This window comes from Calliopsis andreniformis, chromosome 5, assembly GCF_051401765.1.
Source record: "Calliopsis andreniformis isolate RMS-2024a chromosome 5, iyCalAndr_principal, whole genome shotgun sequence".
Taxonomy (NCBI): Eukaryota; Metazoa; Arthropoda; class Insecta; order Hymenoptera; family Andrenidae; genus Calliopsis; species Calliopsis andreniformis.
The window spans coordinates 1,872,408-1,888,748 of record NC_135066.1 but is presented as its reverse complement, the minus strand read 5'-3'; the positions used below and the strand labels follow the sequence as shown (position 1 = coordinate 1,888,748).

The window sequence follows — 16,341 nt, the reverse complement described above, 5'->3', positions numbered from 1 at the left end:
GCGGTAGTCCAGTGCTCGAAACTTGCTGTTTGTTATACGTCAGATCGTGGTAATCATTTTAACTTGTTCTCGTGAATTTTCAATGCTTCGAAATGTATAATTTTAGCGTGGGGAAAATTTGTGGATTCTCAGATCGAAGAATTTCATTTGCTGGTTTAGCGACGTGAATTCAGTGCAGGAACTTCTTCACGATTAAAGGAGATTCAGATTTTTATGCATCCGCTGCAGCTGCGGGGACCTTTTAACGCGAGTCAAGCGATCTTTGCATAATAAGTATACCTCGGAGTATAAAAAAGCATTTCAATGGGAACTTATTTCATTTTATGGAAACAGTGCTTCCAGTTTTCTCAATTTCCATATATTGAAGACTGGAAACGGTAAAAAATATCTACCTCTGTTTAACGTCGCTCCAGATCACTCGAGAAACTAATTTGTCAACGAATCATTGATCCACGTCGCTCAAAGAAATTATCCGCGCTGCTATCTGTCATAAATCACCTTCCAAGGGTCATCAGCATCAATCCGACGATCAAACATCAATCCAGGTCATCCGAAAGCATCATCCACTTTTTCCTTTAGAAATTAATTTCCAGAGGCTGTCGGTATTAATCGACGATTAAACGTTTATCTAGATCACCCTTCAAAAATCAGCTTTCTGGACTCCCAGCGATCTATCGTCAATTCGAGTTATTAAAAGCTTCAGTCGTTCATAATCAGACGCAATGGTAGACCATTCAAGAACACAATTCTTTGCCTTCTTCCATAAACCAGCTCCGAATTTCTCTAATCGTTGATTCCACGATCACACATCGATCCAGATCACTGAGAAACTTCATCCAGCCGTGAAAATCAGTGGATGATCATATAATCGATCCAAGCCAGCCTCGTACATCGTCCTTTTCCCGCGGCTAGCTATCCTCCAAGTGCCATCGATATCAATCGCACGACAAGTGAACATCGACCCGGTTCGCTCAGGAGTCACGCGTGCCTTTCATGCTCGAGACGATCAGACTCGATGTTCCAGTACGCAGCAGCCCTTTCACGATGCATTACCGTGGAGCAAGCGACCGCTCAGCCGTGGAGAAGACTGCCGCATCGGCTTTAGCAATTATCGTCGAAGCTGCGATCGATCGTTCGATGGAGCTTCCTGGCGACGTCTCATCCTCTCCTGCGCCACGCTCCCAGTCAAGCCTCCTGCTTCGAGGACTCTACTACAATCCAAACCACGTCCCATAGCCCTGACCTCCTTCCGTCTGTGCTCCCTGTCGTTCCCGAAAACCTCCTCGAACAGAGGAGGAGAAGAGGCTCGCTGTCGCGACAGTGGAGGCTAGATGAAAGTGGATGGCTTCATCGCGAACTTGAGGCCAGCAGGGAGAAAGGAAACTGGCGTTCATCGATTTTTCCAGAGGCCCAGAAAGCCATGCATCAAAGTCCTCCTCAGGGGGAAAGGGATCGAGAGGGTGTCGTTAATTATTATCGGGCAGAGAGGAGTCTCTGTCGCGTGGAAATTGATTCGCTGGGTGAAAACATGCCCGCTTCGATGGGCACACTCGAAACGCAGCTCGATCGGAACGGGAACGAGTAACGCGATCGTGCACCAGTTCCTCTTTAACGCAATCAATCTTTCACCGCCGCCACCCCGGAAGCGCCGTGCGCCCCGCTCGATGGAAATAACTCGTCCGTTGCTTCTTATTTATTTCGATCGGCCACTCGACGGCTAATTGAACGCCGATCCGCGGAGTGGCCCGAGGAACCTGTCCAGTCTTGGCGAGCTGATCATTCAGCTTCTCCAATTATCCGCGACATCGATAACTCGTCCTTGTTAAATCACGGCTCGGATCAGTCGAGAGCTCGAGTCTAATGGAACGATCGGACTCTAATTCATCCACGCGTCGGCACAACTTTCGAATCGCACGAATCAACTTCCCGTTTTCTCCCTTCGTCCTTTTCCACTTGCCCGACTGGCCTGCTTCCACTGCCGACTGGCTCGGGAGATCGCTCGAGCTGCGGTCGATAAGGGTGCCGTTTAAGCCCCGAAATTCGAGGATCTCGATCGTCGAGAGGGAAACGGATGCTCAGGGCCGAGGAGCAGCCGAATAATTCCTGCTTCCTGTTCTCGTGTTTTCGCGTCGCTCTAGCCCGAGGAGCGGGACATACACCCGGCGCTGAATCGCGGCCAACTGAGAGGGAGAAAACAGCCCCCTAGATACTACCAGTCGGTTGGCTGTGGCATCGCGCACGGAAACCCCCTGCGCAACGCTTGCCCCATCCTACGATTGCTCTGGCGGCGAGAGCGCGAGGAACGATGCCGTCCCGACGTCCGACCGACTAGTTTCGGTGCACTGTTTTTTCATGCACGCGGAGGGGGATTTTTAGCTGGAAATTTCTACAATTTTCCAGGGAGTTTCAGTATGTTTTTTACGCTTAACTATTGATACGGAGTCTCTACAATTATGCCAGGCATTGTCATAAAATTTGATGGCATATATTATACCTCGTTTCTATGTATCGATTAATATTGTGGATTAATTTTGTGGATATTTAATATCAGTAGGTATTAATCGAAGTCTTTATATCAAAATTTAAATATTCGAAAACTTGAAAAGTGTAAAATTTGAATATTCGAAAATTTGAAAAGTATACAATTTGAATATTTAAAAATTTGAATATTTAAAATTTTGAATATTTAAAAATTTGAAAAGTGTGAAATTTAAATATTTAAAAATTTGAAAAATGTGAAATTTGAATATTTGAAATTTTGAAAATTTCAGTTTGATAATATTAGGAAAATAGCATTAAGGGTCTTCTAAGTGACCTCATCTAAGTAACCTAGGACTCCACTAAAGACCTACTGTATTCGAAAAATACTCATTCTTCCTAACTTATTTCTCTAAGAAACGCTTGTCCATTCTGTCTGTGAGAAAGTATCCTAGCTCCAGCGATAAAATTACCCAGCGAAACTGGTACAATGGACTTAACACGGTAATTAGCAAATGAAGCTTCTCCAACTCCAGTGCTCTAATAAACCCGATTGGGTTTCGAGCGGCTCAAAGGGAGTCGAAATTACTTCGATATCCTGCCTTTCAATGAGGCTTCGTTGCCGTCGAATTCGTGACCCGGTTGCTGAACGAACAACAGCGTTGCTTCGCCCGTTTCGCCCGTTTCGCCCGTTTCGCCCACGACTCCTCGCGCCCTGCATGTTGCAATCTAAGCTGGTGCAACGAAGACGGAAGGGAGGCCGTGGGACAGATGGACAGAGTGGACGTTGGGGCTTTTCACAAGGTCAAGCGGTATTAATTGCGCGCCCTGCTAACTGGCCTGTTTGCTTGCCCTGCTACGAACACCCTAATAAACGACGATTCTGCTGAGTGCATGTTGTCACGGCGAATTAGAGCTGAAGACGGGATTCACGCGCTCTGGGGACTTTGAGGTGTCCTACATTGGCCAGAGAAGGAGAGGATTCTTAACCCTTTTAGTGACAACCTCTTAACCACAGCTATAATGAAAATTCCTAAGTCAATATTTACCTAGTTTTCATGCTTTGAGAAAGAATTGTGTGCTCATCACAAATGTTGCTGTTGCTGAACGACATTTTTTCCACGCGTTTATAAATCCTTCCAGAGTACACCGATTAAAGAAAGGTGTAGATATCTTTCTTCATATATTTAACGGTAAAGTTAGAATTTTAGGATTGAACAATTTTAGCACTGCATCCTGTTACCAATAGGTCAGTTCTTTACCACTGAAAGGGTTAAGTTAATTATTTTTAACGGTCCTCAAAGAGTTGAGAGCTAACGAGGCTCAGATATAATAGATTGATTAGAGGGATTAACTCAGGCTCAAAATGTACGACTTAACTGCCTCTAATGATGAGACCTCTCTGGAACTTTAGTACCTATGATAGGATCAGGTATCAAGAGAAACGAGAATCTTCTTGCAGACCCACATACGCCAGAAAAATTGGCCCAGAATTAACCCCCAACAACCGAGAATGTCTGAACAAGATCGAAGCACACCGGAAATAACGACACGATATCAACATGTTCCATCGAGCGAAATCACGATCAGCCACGAACCCATAGCGAATTAAAGACCGCGATAAAAAGCTGCCCCCAGGCGTGCCTTGGAAACGATTCTGTGTATCGGTCGCAACCTGAATGGGGGATAAATTGCTTGACAATGAGGTCCCGCCGGCCAGGTCCCCCTCGAGATTTTTCGTGTCGACCCCGTGCAGAGGAGGACTACGAAATACAATGGGATCGTGGCTCGATCTGCTTGCGTCACGAGCTTTTCAGTTGGGGAAGCCAACAGGGAGGAAAGGGTACGCGCAGCCGACTCTGACTCGCTTGTGGTATTGTCGATGGGACAGAACAATCTTCGATGGAACGAATTCTGTAACCCAGAACGAATTAGTGGACCCACTATCCACCTAAACGATGTACTATTCGCGTTTCATGAGAAGTCCTCTGGAAGACACCAAAGGCGATGCTTTCCAGGGAACTTCTCATGGGATATGGAACAGTCCTCTCCTCGATTAATCTTCACCATCGACTCCAATTTGTCACGTACTCTGGAGGGCCTCGTAAGCACGCTTCGAACGTCAGGAATGATTTTGGGCGGGCACCGAAGCGATAGCCGCTGATTATCGTAATTCCCTGGCTCACTCGCGGCATCGATCACTGCGCACGTTGACGCGACGATTACATTTAAACACCGACGGGGAATGTGTCCGTCTCGGGTTTTTGATTTAATGACGGTGTCGGTGTCGAGACGCCAGAGGCCCGTGGCAGCTGGGAAATTAAAAGGCGCAACGGACGCGAGACCTTTATCGATCACTCGCCCGTTTAACTTCGCCGACGACGCTGCGACTTCCTCCGCGAAACTTAACGTTATTATCAAAATCAATAGTTGACCAACTATTCGAACAACTAGCCCTATGTCGTAGGATCGAGGGGGATGGATGAGCAGGGAGGGCAGAAGGGGTGAAAGAGAAAGTTGGCTCGCGTGGAGGGGTCAGTTCTCGCTTGCTCTAGCAGCATCAGCGAGGGCCGAGACTTGTGATCGCTTTATTAAAAGTTCCAGCTGCTGCCAGTCAGTCGACGATGCGCCCAATGAAAGTTTATAAACTGGACGAGTACCTCTTGCCAAGGGGAGGAAAAGATGCCTGTCGCTGGATCGCGGAAGGTTTGCATTCGCGTCACGAGCTCGTCGATACAAATGCGCGCCTGGTGTTACATCGTCCGTGAACTCCTGCATCACTGTAATACCAGGGAAATGAAAACTTTATGCGTCTTTGGAAGTGTTACAAGGTGAATAGAAGGCTGGGAGAAGTTTAGTTACCGCAAACTGCTAAAGGCAGTAAAGTCTGTTCAATGAATCTGTGATCTACATGGCGTTCCAGAATGGGTAGTATAAGTGGAAAACTAGTAATTTTATATGAAAGACTAAATTGTCTCTTTTCCACGCATGAGTGGAATTCCAGTTCTGAAACACTCTGTATAACAGAGGTAGAAGGTGCCAGGGTTGAGAAGGAGGGAACACTAAGAAGCAGTGGATTATATAGAACAAATAAGAAAAACAGAGGGTGCAAGCTGGTGATAGTGAAGAAATGAGGATCGAACACAAAGAAAGTAAAATAATCCTTAATGTTTAAATACAGACATGCAATCCAAATAACACAAGGTAGTAGAAGCTTCAGTAACACTCATCCAGAATTCACGGCATCGTAAAGAAGAACAAGCTGGGTTTGAAGCCACTCTAGCACCACAAAGCAGACAAACATTGCCACCCAGAGCTCCTGTAATTGCATCGTTGGTTCCTGCTCTGTTTCCCCAGCGCTAATATCGGAGCAATAAACGTCTTCATCGAACGTGCAAAGCACCCCGTCGTATATTTTTAACGACACCCCGTTTGAAAGGTCGCTGCTCGGGCTTGAAAGTTGACACGGATCCGAAGCGTATTTCGGGCAGCGGTGTTTAAAGCGAAGCCGATAACTTCACCGTAAATTCCTCGGGAGGGCGAAACGCGCGCGAAAAGACGGCCGCAAAGTCCGAAAGGGTCGAAGCTTGCTGGAAACACGGCGAAAGGAGAAACGGCGGGGCATCAATTCACGTCTGCGTTTCCCCCAGCGTCGACCGCTGAAGAACATAAATTCGCGATCCCCGTCCGCGTAGTTAATGGAGCATCGATACTTGAAACGTTTCAAGATTAACGATCGACCGCTTCTGTCGCGTCCCTCCTCGATTCGTCACTTTTACTCGTCCCTTCGGATTCTTCAGATTGTCTGCGCAAAGGCGCCCCGCAAAAACAGAAGCTATTTTTGCGCGATCAGTCGCAGATATCAGAGCAGTGGAAAATGTTTGGATAGAGGTGGAGGGAAATTTAAGAGACGATTCGGAACCTGAAATTGAACACTGTGTATATATACCTACATGGAACCTAGATAGAAACTGGCAACCTACGTCAACTCTCGAATATAGAAGCGATACGAGTAATTAATGCAAAATTTAGTAAAGAAGATTACAGAATTATGAGAGAGTGGAATCTTTTTAGACTCTCTGGAATGAAAATAATTTTCTTTGAAATTTTTATATAAGCTTCGACTACGTGCTGATAACTAGACTGTGGATGTTCATGTTAATTACGAAAAATGAAATCCAATTAATGTCTCGTTTCACCCTTCAAATACTGCAAAGCGTATTTATCTTTTGATCATTTCTGCAGGCAGATATCGTACCTTTGTACACGTTGAAATTTCCCATTCATGCACAAGGATCCGCAGTCCCCTGATAAGAATAATCTAAAACATAGTTGTAACATTTGGATGTGCCATTTTGCACGTTCTGCGCCACCGGAGGAACAGTTGGCAGTATTTTATCGAAGAGATCTCAAACTAGAGCGACACGATCCCGACGCACGCCACGAGCGCGCCCCGCGGCAACGGGACAATAAATTAAATCGAAGCTCCAGTGCGTGTTAATTCGTTCCAGCGCGAGCGGCGTCCCGAGAACGCGACTGATTTATCGGCCAAATAATTCGCCCCTTCATATAGTAACGCTTCATTAATAATTTCTCGCGGCTGCGAAACACAGCTCGGCCCGCGTTTTCGCCCAGCCGCCCGAAATTGGATCAGCGCGGCCGATACCCAGCACAAAGACAGGTGTAATCTCGGCGCAGCGATCGCTCAATGAGAGTAATTAATGGCCACGCCGTGGATCTGCATCGCAATGATAACACGCGAAGAGGAAAAGGGAGAACTAGATGGAACCGAAGGACAGAGAAGCGTAAAATAGCAAACAGATCAGTATTATAAATTAAAAATAATTTAACATTCGAAGCTTCTGCGCTTTGCACAATTTCTGATAGAGTTGAGTATTATTTTTTCAGCGTTTCAGCTTTCGTTTTCTACTCTTCTATTTTATGAACCCCTTCTGTCCCAAAAATCTTTAATTTTAATTTTCTCCAGAGAGAACTCGCACACGTGAGATCGCTAATGTCAGTGATTATTGTGAAATAAGCTACTCGGTGCAAATGCAAGTAGCATTTTGAGGATCCTCGAATGATTACATGATAGAAAAGTGAGGGTCGAGGGATCAGGGTGAAGGTTAAGGATTGCAGAAACGAAGGTCAAAGGTGCGCCACGAGTGACCACCAAGCATTGGGAGGCCGTAATCGAGGGTATCGGGTGTTCGATCGGCGCTCGTGCTTGGCCGGCGTGCAGCTTGCAATTGCGGCTCGTTATCGAGCTGCAGAGGTCCGACAGCCGTGAAACTGGCCTCATAAAAAACGCCAGTTAACAACGAATTACGAGATAAAGCGGATCGGAGGGATCGCTGATGCACTTTTCATCTGCATTCGCGAGTCCTCCCTCCCTTGCCAATTCCACGCTGATATCCTCTGATCTCTGAACACCACTGCACCATTTTCTTCGCCCCCGCCTGATTCTCTTCTCTTGTTACACTTCTTCTTCCTTTCTATCGTTATCTGTGCCCTCAACCCCCGAGAGTCACCTATTCCCATAACCTGAAATCTCAGGAACTTCAGACGAAGTCAAAATCTTATTTAAGTTCCTTACTTGCCACTGCTAAAAAGAATTTCAATTTTTTTAAATGTTACACTGTTTTCATGAAGCATATATTTGACATCCAAAGTACTCAAAATTATAAATATCTTTTCGTAGTCGTTAACAGAAATCGAAAATAGTGAATCAGTGGAAAATGGATTCCAGCGCAAGTTCCGGTGCAACCCAGCTCAGCTTCACCTCTGTCCTACTTAGGGATTAAAAGTGGGCGAGGGCAATGCCTGGACCCGCCATTAATCTAAGGGATATTTATTTAAGGGTCATTACACTGATAAGATGTTATTGCTCGATGGTCACGGGGGTGGCGGAGCACATTTGCGGCTCCTGCGGCGCCTGTGCATCCGTGCAGCGGTGCATACGCGCGATGCAGACGATGCGGAATGCGGCATGCGGCGCGTCACAGGGCCGTATGCGATCGCTGGTGCGAATTACCCCAGAATCCAGCCCCAGGAAGAGGATAGGACGCTTCTAATCAGCCTGCTCGTTAATCCGAATCGTGGACCGTGTACTCTCATTGTTTTCGGGAAATTAGAGGGGAAAGTGGGTCGCAGACGAAAGCTCGTGTCCTACGTTACGCTTGTATCGACGAGCTACACTGTTTCCAGTCATCATATCTGCGTGGTTAATGCGACCCTTACTTATGAAACCAGAAAACACTGTACTCCTTCAAAGAAATTAATACATGTCTGTATGCATATTTAGTTCTCTTTAAATTCGTGGATAATTATAGAAAATACAACGAAAATTCTTGGAGATAGATATTCCCTAAGAAATTCCCTATTATCTATTGCCTCTAATTTTTTTGAATATATCTTATATCACTAGATACATTTATAAAATAGAATACCATTATTCTATTTGACTTTAAGAAGTATTTCTCCCTCGGGAGATTAATTTTTATTTATTACTTCGATTCACCATGGGCGTCGTATTAATCGTACCTAAAAAGTGAGAGCCGTTGAAGTGTGAATTGCGATAGGAGTCAAAGTGAAAGATATTTGTGTCTTAGAACAGCTGGGTGAGGCGTAAAATGGGTAGTCTCTATGGTGTCGGAGGTAAGGCGAGGCGATAAATAAGGGCATAAGCGGGGTGCAATTAAAGCGCATAAAACTGTCCGCGGCTCCCGTGATCTGCAATTAAGAATTTTGTCATTTGACGCCGTGCAGAGGGTGCGTTGTAATTTGCCCCATAAATAATTCATACGGCGGAGGTTGCGCGCCGCAACACCCTGCTATTATGTGGACGGGCCAGGTGAGGGGTTGCTGAATGAATTATGAATATTCAGTGCAGTTCACACGTCCTATGTTTCCGGACTGTCCGCCATTAATCCCCTGATGCGCTCGTGATGCACCGTGCTTCGACAGATTTTGTCGAAAACGAATTTAGTTTCACTGTATTAAAATATAATTGTGCAATTATTTGAAATATGGAAATATCTGCCAAAATCATGTTTCGTACTTCATTTAAATATTAAAAAACGAATCGTTTCCTCTCGTAAACGCTTCTGTATAAACACTCGATATAATCGAATCCGATGCAGCTGTTTACCAAATAATTATCAGCATCAAATTAAACCATGGAAACAGAAGGAATTAATATATTTAACTCTAATTTGAGGAACAACTGGATTCCCCATTCAACATCCAAGTTTCCTATTGTACCTCTTTTCTCCGAAACCGTGACGTAGTCAAGAGTTCCATTTGTTTGCTTCAGCGACATTAATTACACGGTTCCATTCGACTGTCCACTTCAAGAGAAATCGCATCGTTCGCAATATCGCTGTATGCACTGGACACATTAAAACAAAAACACAGAGTGCAGCAGATTATCGTTCGTGATTTATATTTTCGATTTTCGTTTTCCACGCGCTCGAATTCGAATATGGAGCGGTGCAGCGTCCAATGAACTGTTATTTTGATTTTTAAAAAATGGTCCTGTGATGCATCACTCAGCGAGAAAACACTCGACTGGTCTATTCTTCGCCTACTAGGAACCAGAGCTAAAAAAGAGACCAAACTACTTACGTATATACTCTTCTGTAGTCCCCCAAGTAGGTACAGAAAACCAAGTGATAAATTAACTACTTCGTCACAAAGAGAAGAGGCAAGTGCCTAGGGAATACCTAGGTAATCAAGAATTCAATCATACCTAGTAAAATCTAGCAGCCAATATTAGTTATCGGTAATTAGCTGTCCAGGGAATTCCAAATTTACCAAAGTCTCGATACCAACCGAGATCAAGCTTCCTATGGGACAATCCATCGAACAGTTTTCGCATTTGGGGATCGAACGTGCTAGGTGACGACACACGAGCCAGGATCGAAGTTGGGGTGAAGTTGAAGTTGCATCCAAGTTTAGCTCGCTCGCGTTGCACGTGCATGGCTCGGTGTAAACAGGGACACGTTCGAGCATACTAAGCAGACGTATATATCATCCTGCACGACTCTGCTCCTCCATTGTACTTGTCCTCGGCGTATGAGCTCTCTTTTTCATGAGTTTACGCTACGTTCTCCGCGAATGCTGATCAAATAGAAGAGACAGATTGAAACTGCTTGGAGTGTTGGGGAAGACAGCTGAAGACAATGAAAGGATATCTATATCTACGTGCTTTAAAATAAAACACTTGAGAATTGATTACGATACTTATTCATAGAGATCCTTACAGAAGTGATCAGACAAGGTATGACGATTGCTGATTGGATGAGAATTAGTTGCTGTTGAAGTGGAAGTAGAAAAGAAAAAAATTTCTGAAAAAAAGATTTTACTTAAATATAACCTAATACTAATACCAAGATAATTCTGTTCCAGGTGTCCAAAGAACCCTGCACGTTCTCCACAACTCAGAGCAGCCAGCCTCAGTCTTCGCCATCCTCGAGTCAGGCAACAAGGTGGTTCCACTGATAGCCGACGGCCTCTTCGACCTCCTCATGTACAAGATAACGAGCATCTACACGAACAAGATGCAGAAGATGGAGTCAAAGGGCCCTCGATTCGAGATCGGCGATTTCTGCGTGAAGCTAGGCAGCGTTACCATCAACCAGAACTTCAAAGGTGTCCTCGTCGAGGTAAGAGAAACTAGGGGATAAAAAAGAGACAAATTCGAAAAATCCTCAGGAACAATTAAGGTCAGAACTGATGCAAGTCTCGAAGAGGGAGCATCTGTTTTAAATCACGAATTCCTCGATGGAAATCTCGAAGTTTTCAAACGCCAAGAAACTTTTCTTCCCAGCGCGGGGGTGGCAGATAATCGGCTGAATTAATAATTGCGGCAGATGTCTGATTTTCCCGAAACTCGTTACCAGTCGGCCCCGTTCCCGCGGCAAACGGGCCACCATGAACGACGATACTTAATAACAGGTCGATTAAACTTCAGGGCTGGCGAAATAGGCGTCACTTCCGGCGAACACCTTGCCAATCGCGGCGAACGGTGCGTTATCGATCGACGGTTCGGTCTACCGTGAGATTTGCCGTATACATGGGGATCTCTGCGCCGGTGTGGCCATATCCAGGGTCGAGCCTTCTTCCACTTCCGCTTGGAACGAGCTTCCGCTGAAAGCTTGCCAGAGAAGCGCTCTGGTCGATCCCCTCGTTTAATATCTTTTCTCGGTGAACAGGAGTAATCTTTGTGGAAACAGTTTAGAGGAAAAATTGTGAGAATAAAAAGAGGTTGGATGGTTTCTACTTGACGGAAATGGAAGAAATAGTGAGTAAAGAATGATGATAGAAGTTTGAGTCGTAAGTGCAGTCTAAATTCTAACTAGTGTTTTCTTGAACGCTTATCTTTAAGTGAAAACTTTCTTTCATTGCTCTTTCTTCTTCGTGAAGATTTGAAGTGTCTCGAATACTACAAGTTTTATTGAACTAATTTTCAGATGAAAAGTCCATTTCACATATTTGCTCAGTCCTAGTCCAAACAATCTGTAGATCTCCCGATTCCTGTTTCAATACCAAAGCGGCTGACCCATGAAAGAAAGAACTACTTTAGATAGCATAGCGGGAGCACGAAATGTAGCTCGGGTAGCCGCTATTGCCGTGACAATGGCGCAACTTCCGGTTCTACAAGCTCGAAACTGTTCGTACGGAGGAATGTGTCGGTCGACGTGGCCTCTAAACGACCCACTGGCCATTCGTATCGGTAACGGCGCTGTTTGTACCCTCCCACGTCGAATACGTTACGATAAACCCCTGGTTCCCCCATTAATTTCACTGGAGGAGAAATACTACAGCATTGGGCCACCGCCTTCCACTAACTCACGGTCTACGCCTGGCCATCCGCTTCTTTCACCGAGGAAAGAAAAATGTCCTGTGGATCCTCGGCGCATCTTCTGCGCGACAAGATACAGGTCATTCTCTGGCCCTGAGAGCTTAAAACGCGTGGCTCGAGATGGAGAGCGTCTTGCCAGATTAACGCTGAAGGTGTATGTAATTTTAAAGGAGCAGTAAATCAGAGGAAGTTCGTCTTCGTTCGAGTTCCTTAGAAAATCCCTGACTTTTCTCTCGATCATGTAAGAGCTCGAGACGGGAGACGATCGAAGTGATAACTTGGCCCTTTTGACGCTGCATCGGGGAGATTTCGATCAGCATTCGCGAAGTGGAACTGGTGACAAAAAGAGCAGACTTTCCTTTGGTCGATGGATTGACTTTCTTGTTAAAAGAACAATGCATTGAGTTTGTTAGAACTGGATAGTTATTTAAGGAAATTGTTTTAGATTCTTTTTAGATTTACTTAGCATTTGTTGGAAATCTTATTTAGCGAAATTCTGAGGGCTTAAGGTGTCTAAGAGACCTAAGGAGAAAGACTATTGACTGATTCTTTTAATATTACTATTTTATTTTGTGCAGGTGGAATACAGACCCTGCGTCGTTCCAGGTAGCGCATGGGAACTAATGCGCGAATTTTTGCAAGGATTCCTTGGCCCCACTGTATCGAACCAAGCTCCGCAATACTTACAGGTAGGAATTAAACAGACGTTAAAATAGTTTATTAGAAGGTACTACATAGGGCTGTCTTTCCAGAACCGAATGAACGACATTTATCAACCCTTAGATACTATACAGCAATATTTAGAGCACTTCGGACAGTATAGAAAAGCCACAGGTGTAATTTAGATAATTCATTGTAATAGAATTTGTATAACGTCTTTTTCTAATAATAAATTTCATACGAGGAGCTCAAAATAGTACATCAATTCTTGACGTCTTTCCTAGTTCATTTTAGTTTATGATTCATTTTACAATACATTTGGACGGTGGAATTCAGTCAAAACATAGACAACGAAAAGCCTAGCCATCTAGCGGCGACTCACGAACTAACAACCCCAATTTAAGTTAATACAGAAACTGAAAATATTTATTCGTGAATTTATTCATAATCTGAGGCTGCAATTGCACATTCTGAATTTTTTTTAATTGCGGTTCCACGTTTATAGATATTGAAGGGGGTGCAAATGGAAGCTCTCACAACTTAATTTCCGCTAGATGTCGCTATTAGTACTTTTCGCTAAATATCGCTATTGGTACTTTTCGTTAGATGTCGCTAGTGATGCATTCCACAAGACTTTATCGACTGAGATTGCAGTTCAGTTCCCAAAACCACCGCTTACGACGATAGAGGTCGTATCAAACCAGGGTCGTAATACATAATCTGTATCTGAATTCCAAGTACGATTTTGCGGGTAACATTACAATTAAACTATCCGTGAAGATATAAACGATTCTTTTCCAAAATGTAGATATTAAAACAAATAAATTTTATGATTCGCAAATATGAATTTTTGAGTATTTATCAATTTTAATTACATTCACAGATTATTGAATTACGAACTATTCAATTATCCTTTTCCTTATTTTTCTTTCAAGTGAATATTTTAGACTAATTGCATTTATAAGAAACTGAGTGGAATAGTATCTAATTTACTTCCTTATCTTTCGATAAACTAATATTCGTAAATATACTGTGTTTCAACTCTGTTTGCGTCACATTCGACATTCGTTAATATTCATGAAAGAATGAATCTGCAGTTCTACAATTACAATAATGTAAATGTATTGTAATAGCTTAGTCTTTTTGTAAACTTAATACACATGACAGTTTCTTTACCACTAATTACAGATCGGTTATGTACATGACTGTTCTTTCACATTTACATTAGATAAAGTTGTCACATATCGTCACATTTATATTAATTACAAACACTCTACATTTCGGTCAACATCGTTCACGTATTTATGACTTACTTTTCGTTTCTTGAGGAAAATAAGTGAAGGAAAGAATTGAGTAAGACTTTTTAATAAAAAGGAGAACATTTGTAGATAAAGAAAAGATTTTTTAACTGTCCAGAATAATTTCATTCAGTTGAACGAATTTTAAGCAGAAACATGAGGCTTTGTAAAGTCTAACGAGTGTCCAAAGTTCAAAGAAATATACATTTCCTTCTGCCTATTATGATAACATAACGGTTTCATTAACTCCAATATCACGACGTCTCTTTGGAAACTAAAAACTAAAAAGAATGTCATTGGCTATTCGGAAAGACGCGTACGTCGTACGATTAAACGATTACAGCGCCTCATTCTATCCTCATCGTAGTCTGGCGCAGGATCGTAGTTCACTTGAAGCGTGGTTAGCGTGTGGACATTTCGATTTCTGAGAGGTTGAATATCAAACAAATTACCAATGGCAATGCAGGTATTTGAGCACAAAACGTATAGAGTAATTGTCGGCGAATGATTTCTGATTAAATGCGACTAATGAAGTAACGTACTTTATTTGTTTTTTAGATTCAAATATTGACCGCGAAGTCGTCGAAATTCGTGGCCAATCTTACCGTAAGTAATAAATACACAGTATCAAAGTCCACTGAAAAGAATGAAGACAAGGAAGGATTTGCATTTTCATAACTCGGCCTTCTACTCTTAACTATTTAAGAAAAACTTGCTGAATCAATAATGACAAAATATATTAGATAACTGTAGAAGTTACAGACTTTAAAGATGTATATAATTATTTTCAAACATGGTTTAATTTGAATTTTCAATTAGTTTTTTTAGCTCTTTTAATATTCATAAATATATTACTGTATTATACTTGTAGTTAAAGCCAACTACAACAATAAAGGAAATTAAAGAAGAATTATTTAAGGCGATGAAAGCACCATACATTCCTAGGCAAAGTTTAAGGCTAGAACCAAGGGGAAAATCCTTATCTGATTCAGATACCTTGAAAAGTTTATCAATTTCCGATGGAGGAAAATTGTATTTAAAAGATCTGGGACCCCAAATCAGTTGGAAAACTGTATTCCTTGTGGAATATGCTGGACCTTTGTTCTTATATCTTTGGATATATCAACGTCCTTGGATTTTTTATGGTGATGTTGATACATCTAAAATTGATACCACTGTTCAGTAAGTACATGCTATAAATGTATGTATTTTTGATTGATAAAGTGAAATATTTTACAAATTATTGGTATTTTGTTCTAATTTCAGTGTGGCAGCTATTTGCTGGTCAATACATTATGCAAAGCGGCTCCTAGAAACATTATTTGTGCACCGCTTCAGCCATGCAACTATGCCACTACGCAACCTGTTTAAAAATTGTTCATACTATTGGTTGTTTGCTATGTATGTAGCATACCATGTAAATCATCCCTTATTCACAGCTCCAAGCAAACTTCAATTTTATGTTGGTGTTGCAATGTTTACTCTCTGTGAAGTGGGTAATTTGAGCGTTCATTTAGCTCTAAGAAATTTGAGGCCAGCAGGAAGTACTGTACGAAAAATACCTGTTCCTACCAAAAATATCTTCACTGTATTATTCAATTTTGTATCCTGTCCAAACTATACTTATGAAATTGGTAGTTGGATTGGTTTTACAATCATGACTTCATGTTTGCCAGGTATGAACTGCCATGTCTGCCAAAAATCTTTAGTCTGTAAAACAAAAAAAGTATTAAGTATTAACTCATAATATTTTTTCGTATTTTCAGCTGGACTTTTTACTCTTGCTGGTGCATACCAAATGACTATCTGGGCATTAGGAAAGCACAAGGCCTATAAGAAAGAATTTGCTCAATATCCAAAGAGTCGAAAAGCCATCTTCCCATTTATTATATAAATGTAGCATCAGTGTACATTGATTTAATTTAGGGACATGATTCTGGTAACAATTACTATCATGTTTCTGGATTTCATTTTGTTAATATTTTTTATTCTTTGAATAAATAACTTATAATAGAGCTTCATAGCACCTAGTATCCTTAC

General features: G+C 42.6%; 3 protein-coding genes across 4 annotated transcripts in view; all 3 read left to right on the top strand.

Moving 5' to 3' along the window:
• The window catches only part of LOC143179077 (mediator of RNA polymerase II transcription subunit 20-like), a 99,023-nt gene extending 85,772 nt beyond the window's left edge, over positions 1-13,251 (top strand). Inside the window, exons 3-6 of one of the 2 annotated variants that reach the window (XM_076378092.1) lie at positions 10,733-10,759; positions 10,888-11,144; positions 12,922-13,032; positions 13,096-13,251. In XM_076378092.1, the coding sequence (XP_076234207.1) occupies positions 10,733-10,759; positions 10,888-11,144; positions 12,922-13,032; positions 13,096-13,188 (488 nt within the window). In that variant the 3' untranslated portion in view covers positions 13,189-13,251. The remainder of the gene's footprint in view (positions 1-10,732; positions 10,760-10,887; positions 11,145-12,921; positions 13,033-13,095) is intronic. The other variant, XM_076378093.1, reaches the window with a different exon arrangement.
• LOC143179374 (uncharacterized) lies at positions 11,564-12,811 on the top strand. The gene is made up of 2 exons (XM_076378577.1): positions 11,564-11,782; positions 11,952-12,811. The coding sequence occupies exon 2, from the start codon at positions 12,043-12,045 to the stop codon at positions 12,520-12,522; it is 480 nt and encodes a 159-aa protein (XP_076234692.1). The 5' UTR covers positions 11,564-11,782; positions 11,952-12,042; the 3' UTR covers positions 12,523-12,811.
• A 1,417-nt stretch (positions 13,252-14,668) lies between the features above and the next one.
• LOC143179076 (very-long-chain enoyl-CoA reductase) lies at positions 14,669-16,322 on the top strand. Its single transcript, XM_076378091.1, has 5 exons — positions 14,669-14,767; positions 14,860-14,907; positions 15,173-15,483; positions 15,568-15,977; positions 16,068-16,322. Exons 1-5 carry the CDS (start codon positions 14,756-14,758, stop codon positions 16,193-16,195), a joined length of 909 nt encoding a protein of 302 aa, XP_076234206.1. The 5' UTR covers positions 14,669-14,755; the 3' UTR covers positions 16,196-16,322.
• The last annotated feature ends 19 nt before the right edge of the window (positions 16,323-16,341 follow it).

Bases quoted from the DNA above. Each gene is read 5' to 3' on its own strand.
- LOC143179374 (XM_076378577.1), top strand. From the start codon at position 12,043: ATGAAAGAAAGAACTACTTTAGATAGCATAGCGGGAGCACGAAATGTA.
- LOC143179076 (XM_076378091.1), top strand. The intron at 14,908-15,172 runs GTAAGTAATAAA...TTATACTTGTAG, and splicing joins AATTCGTGGCCAATCTTACC to TTAAAGCCAACTACAACAAT. The intron at 15,978-16,067 runs GTATGAACTGCC...TCGTATTTTCAG, and splicing joins CATGACTTCATGTTTGCCAG to CTGGACTTTTTACTCTTGCT.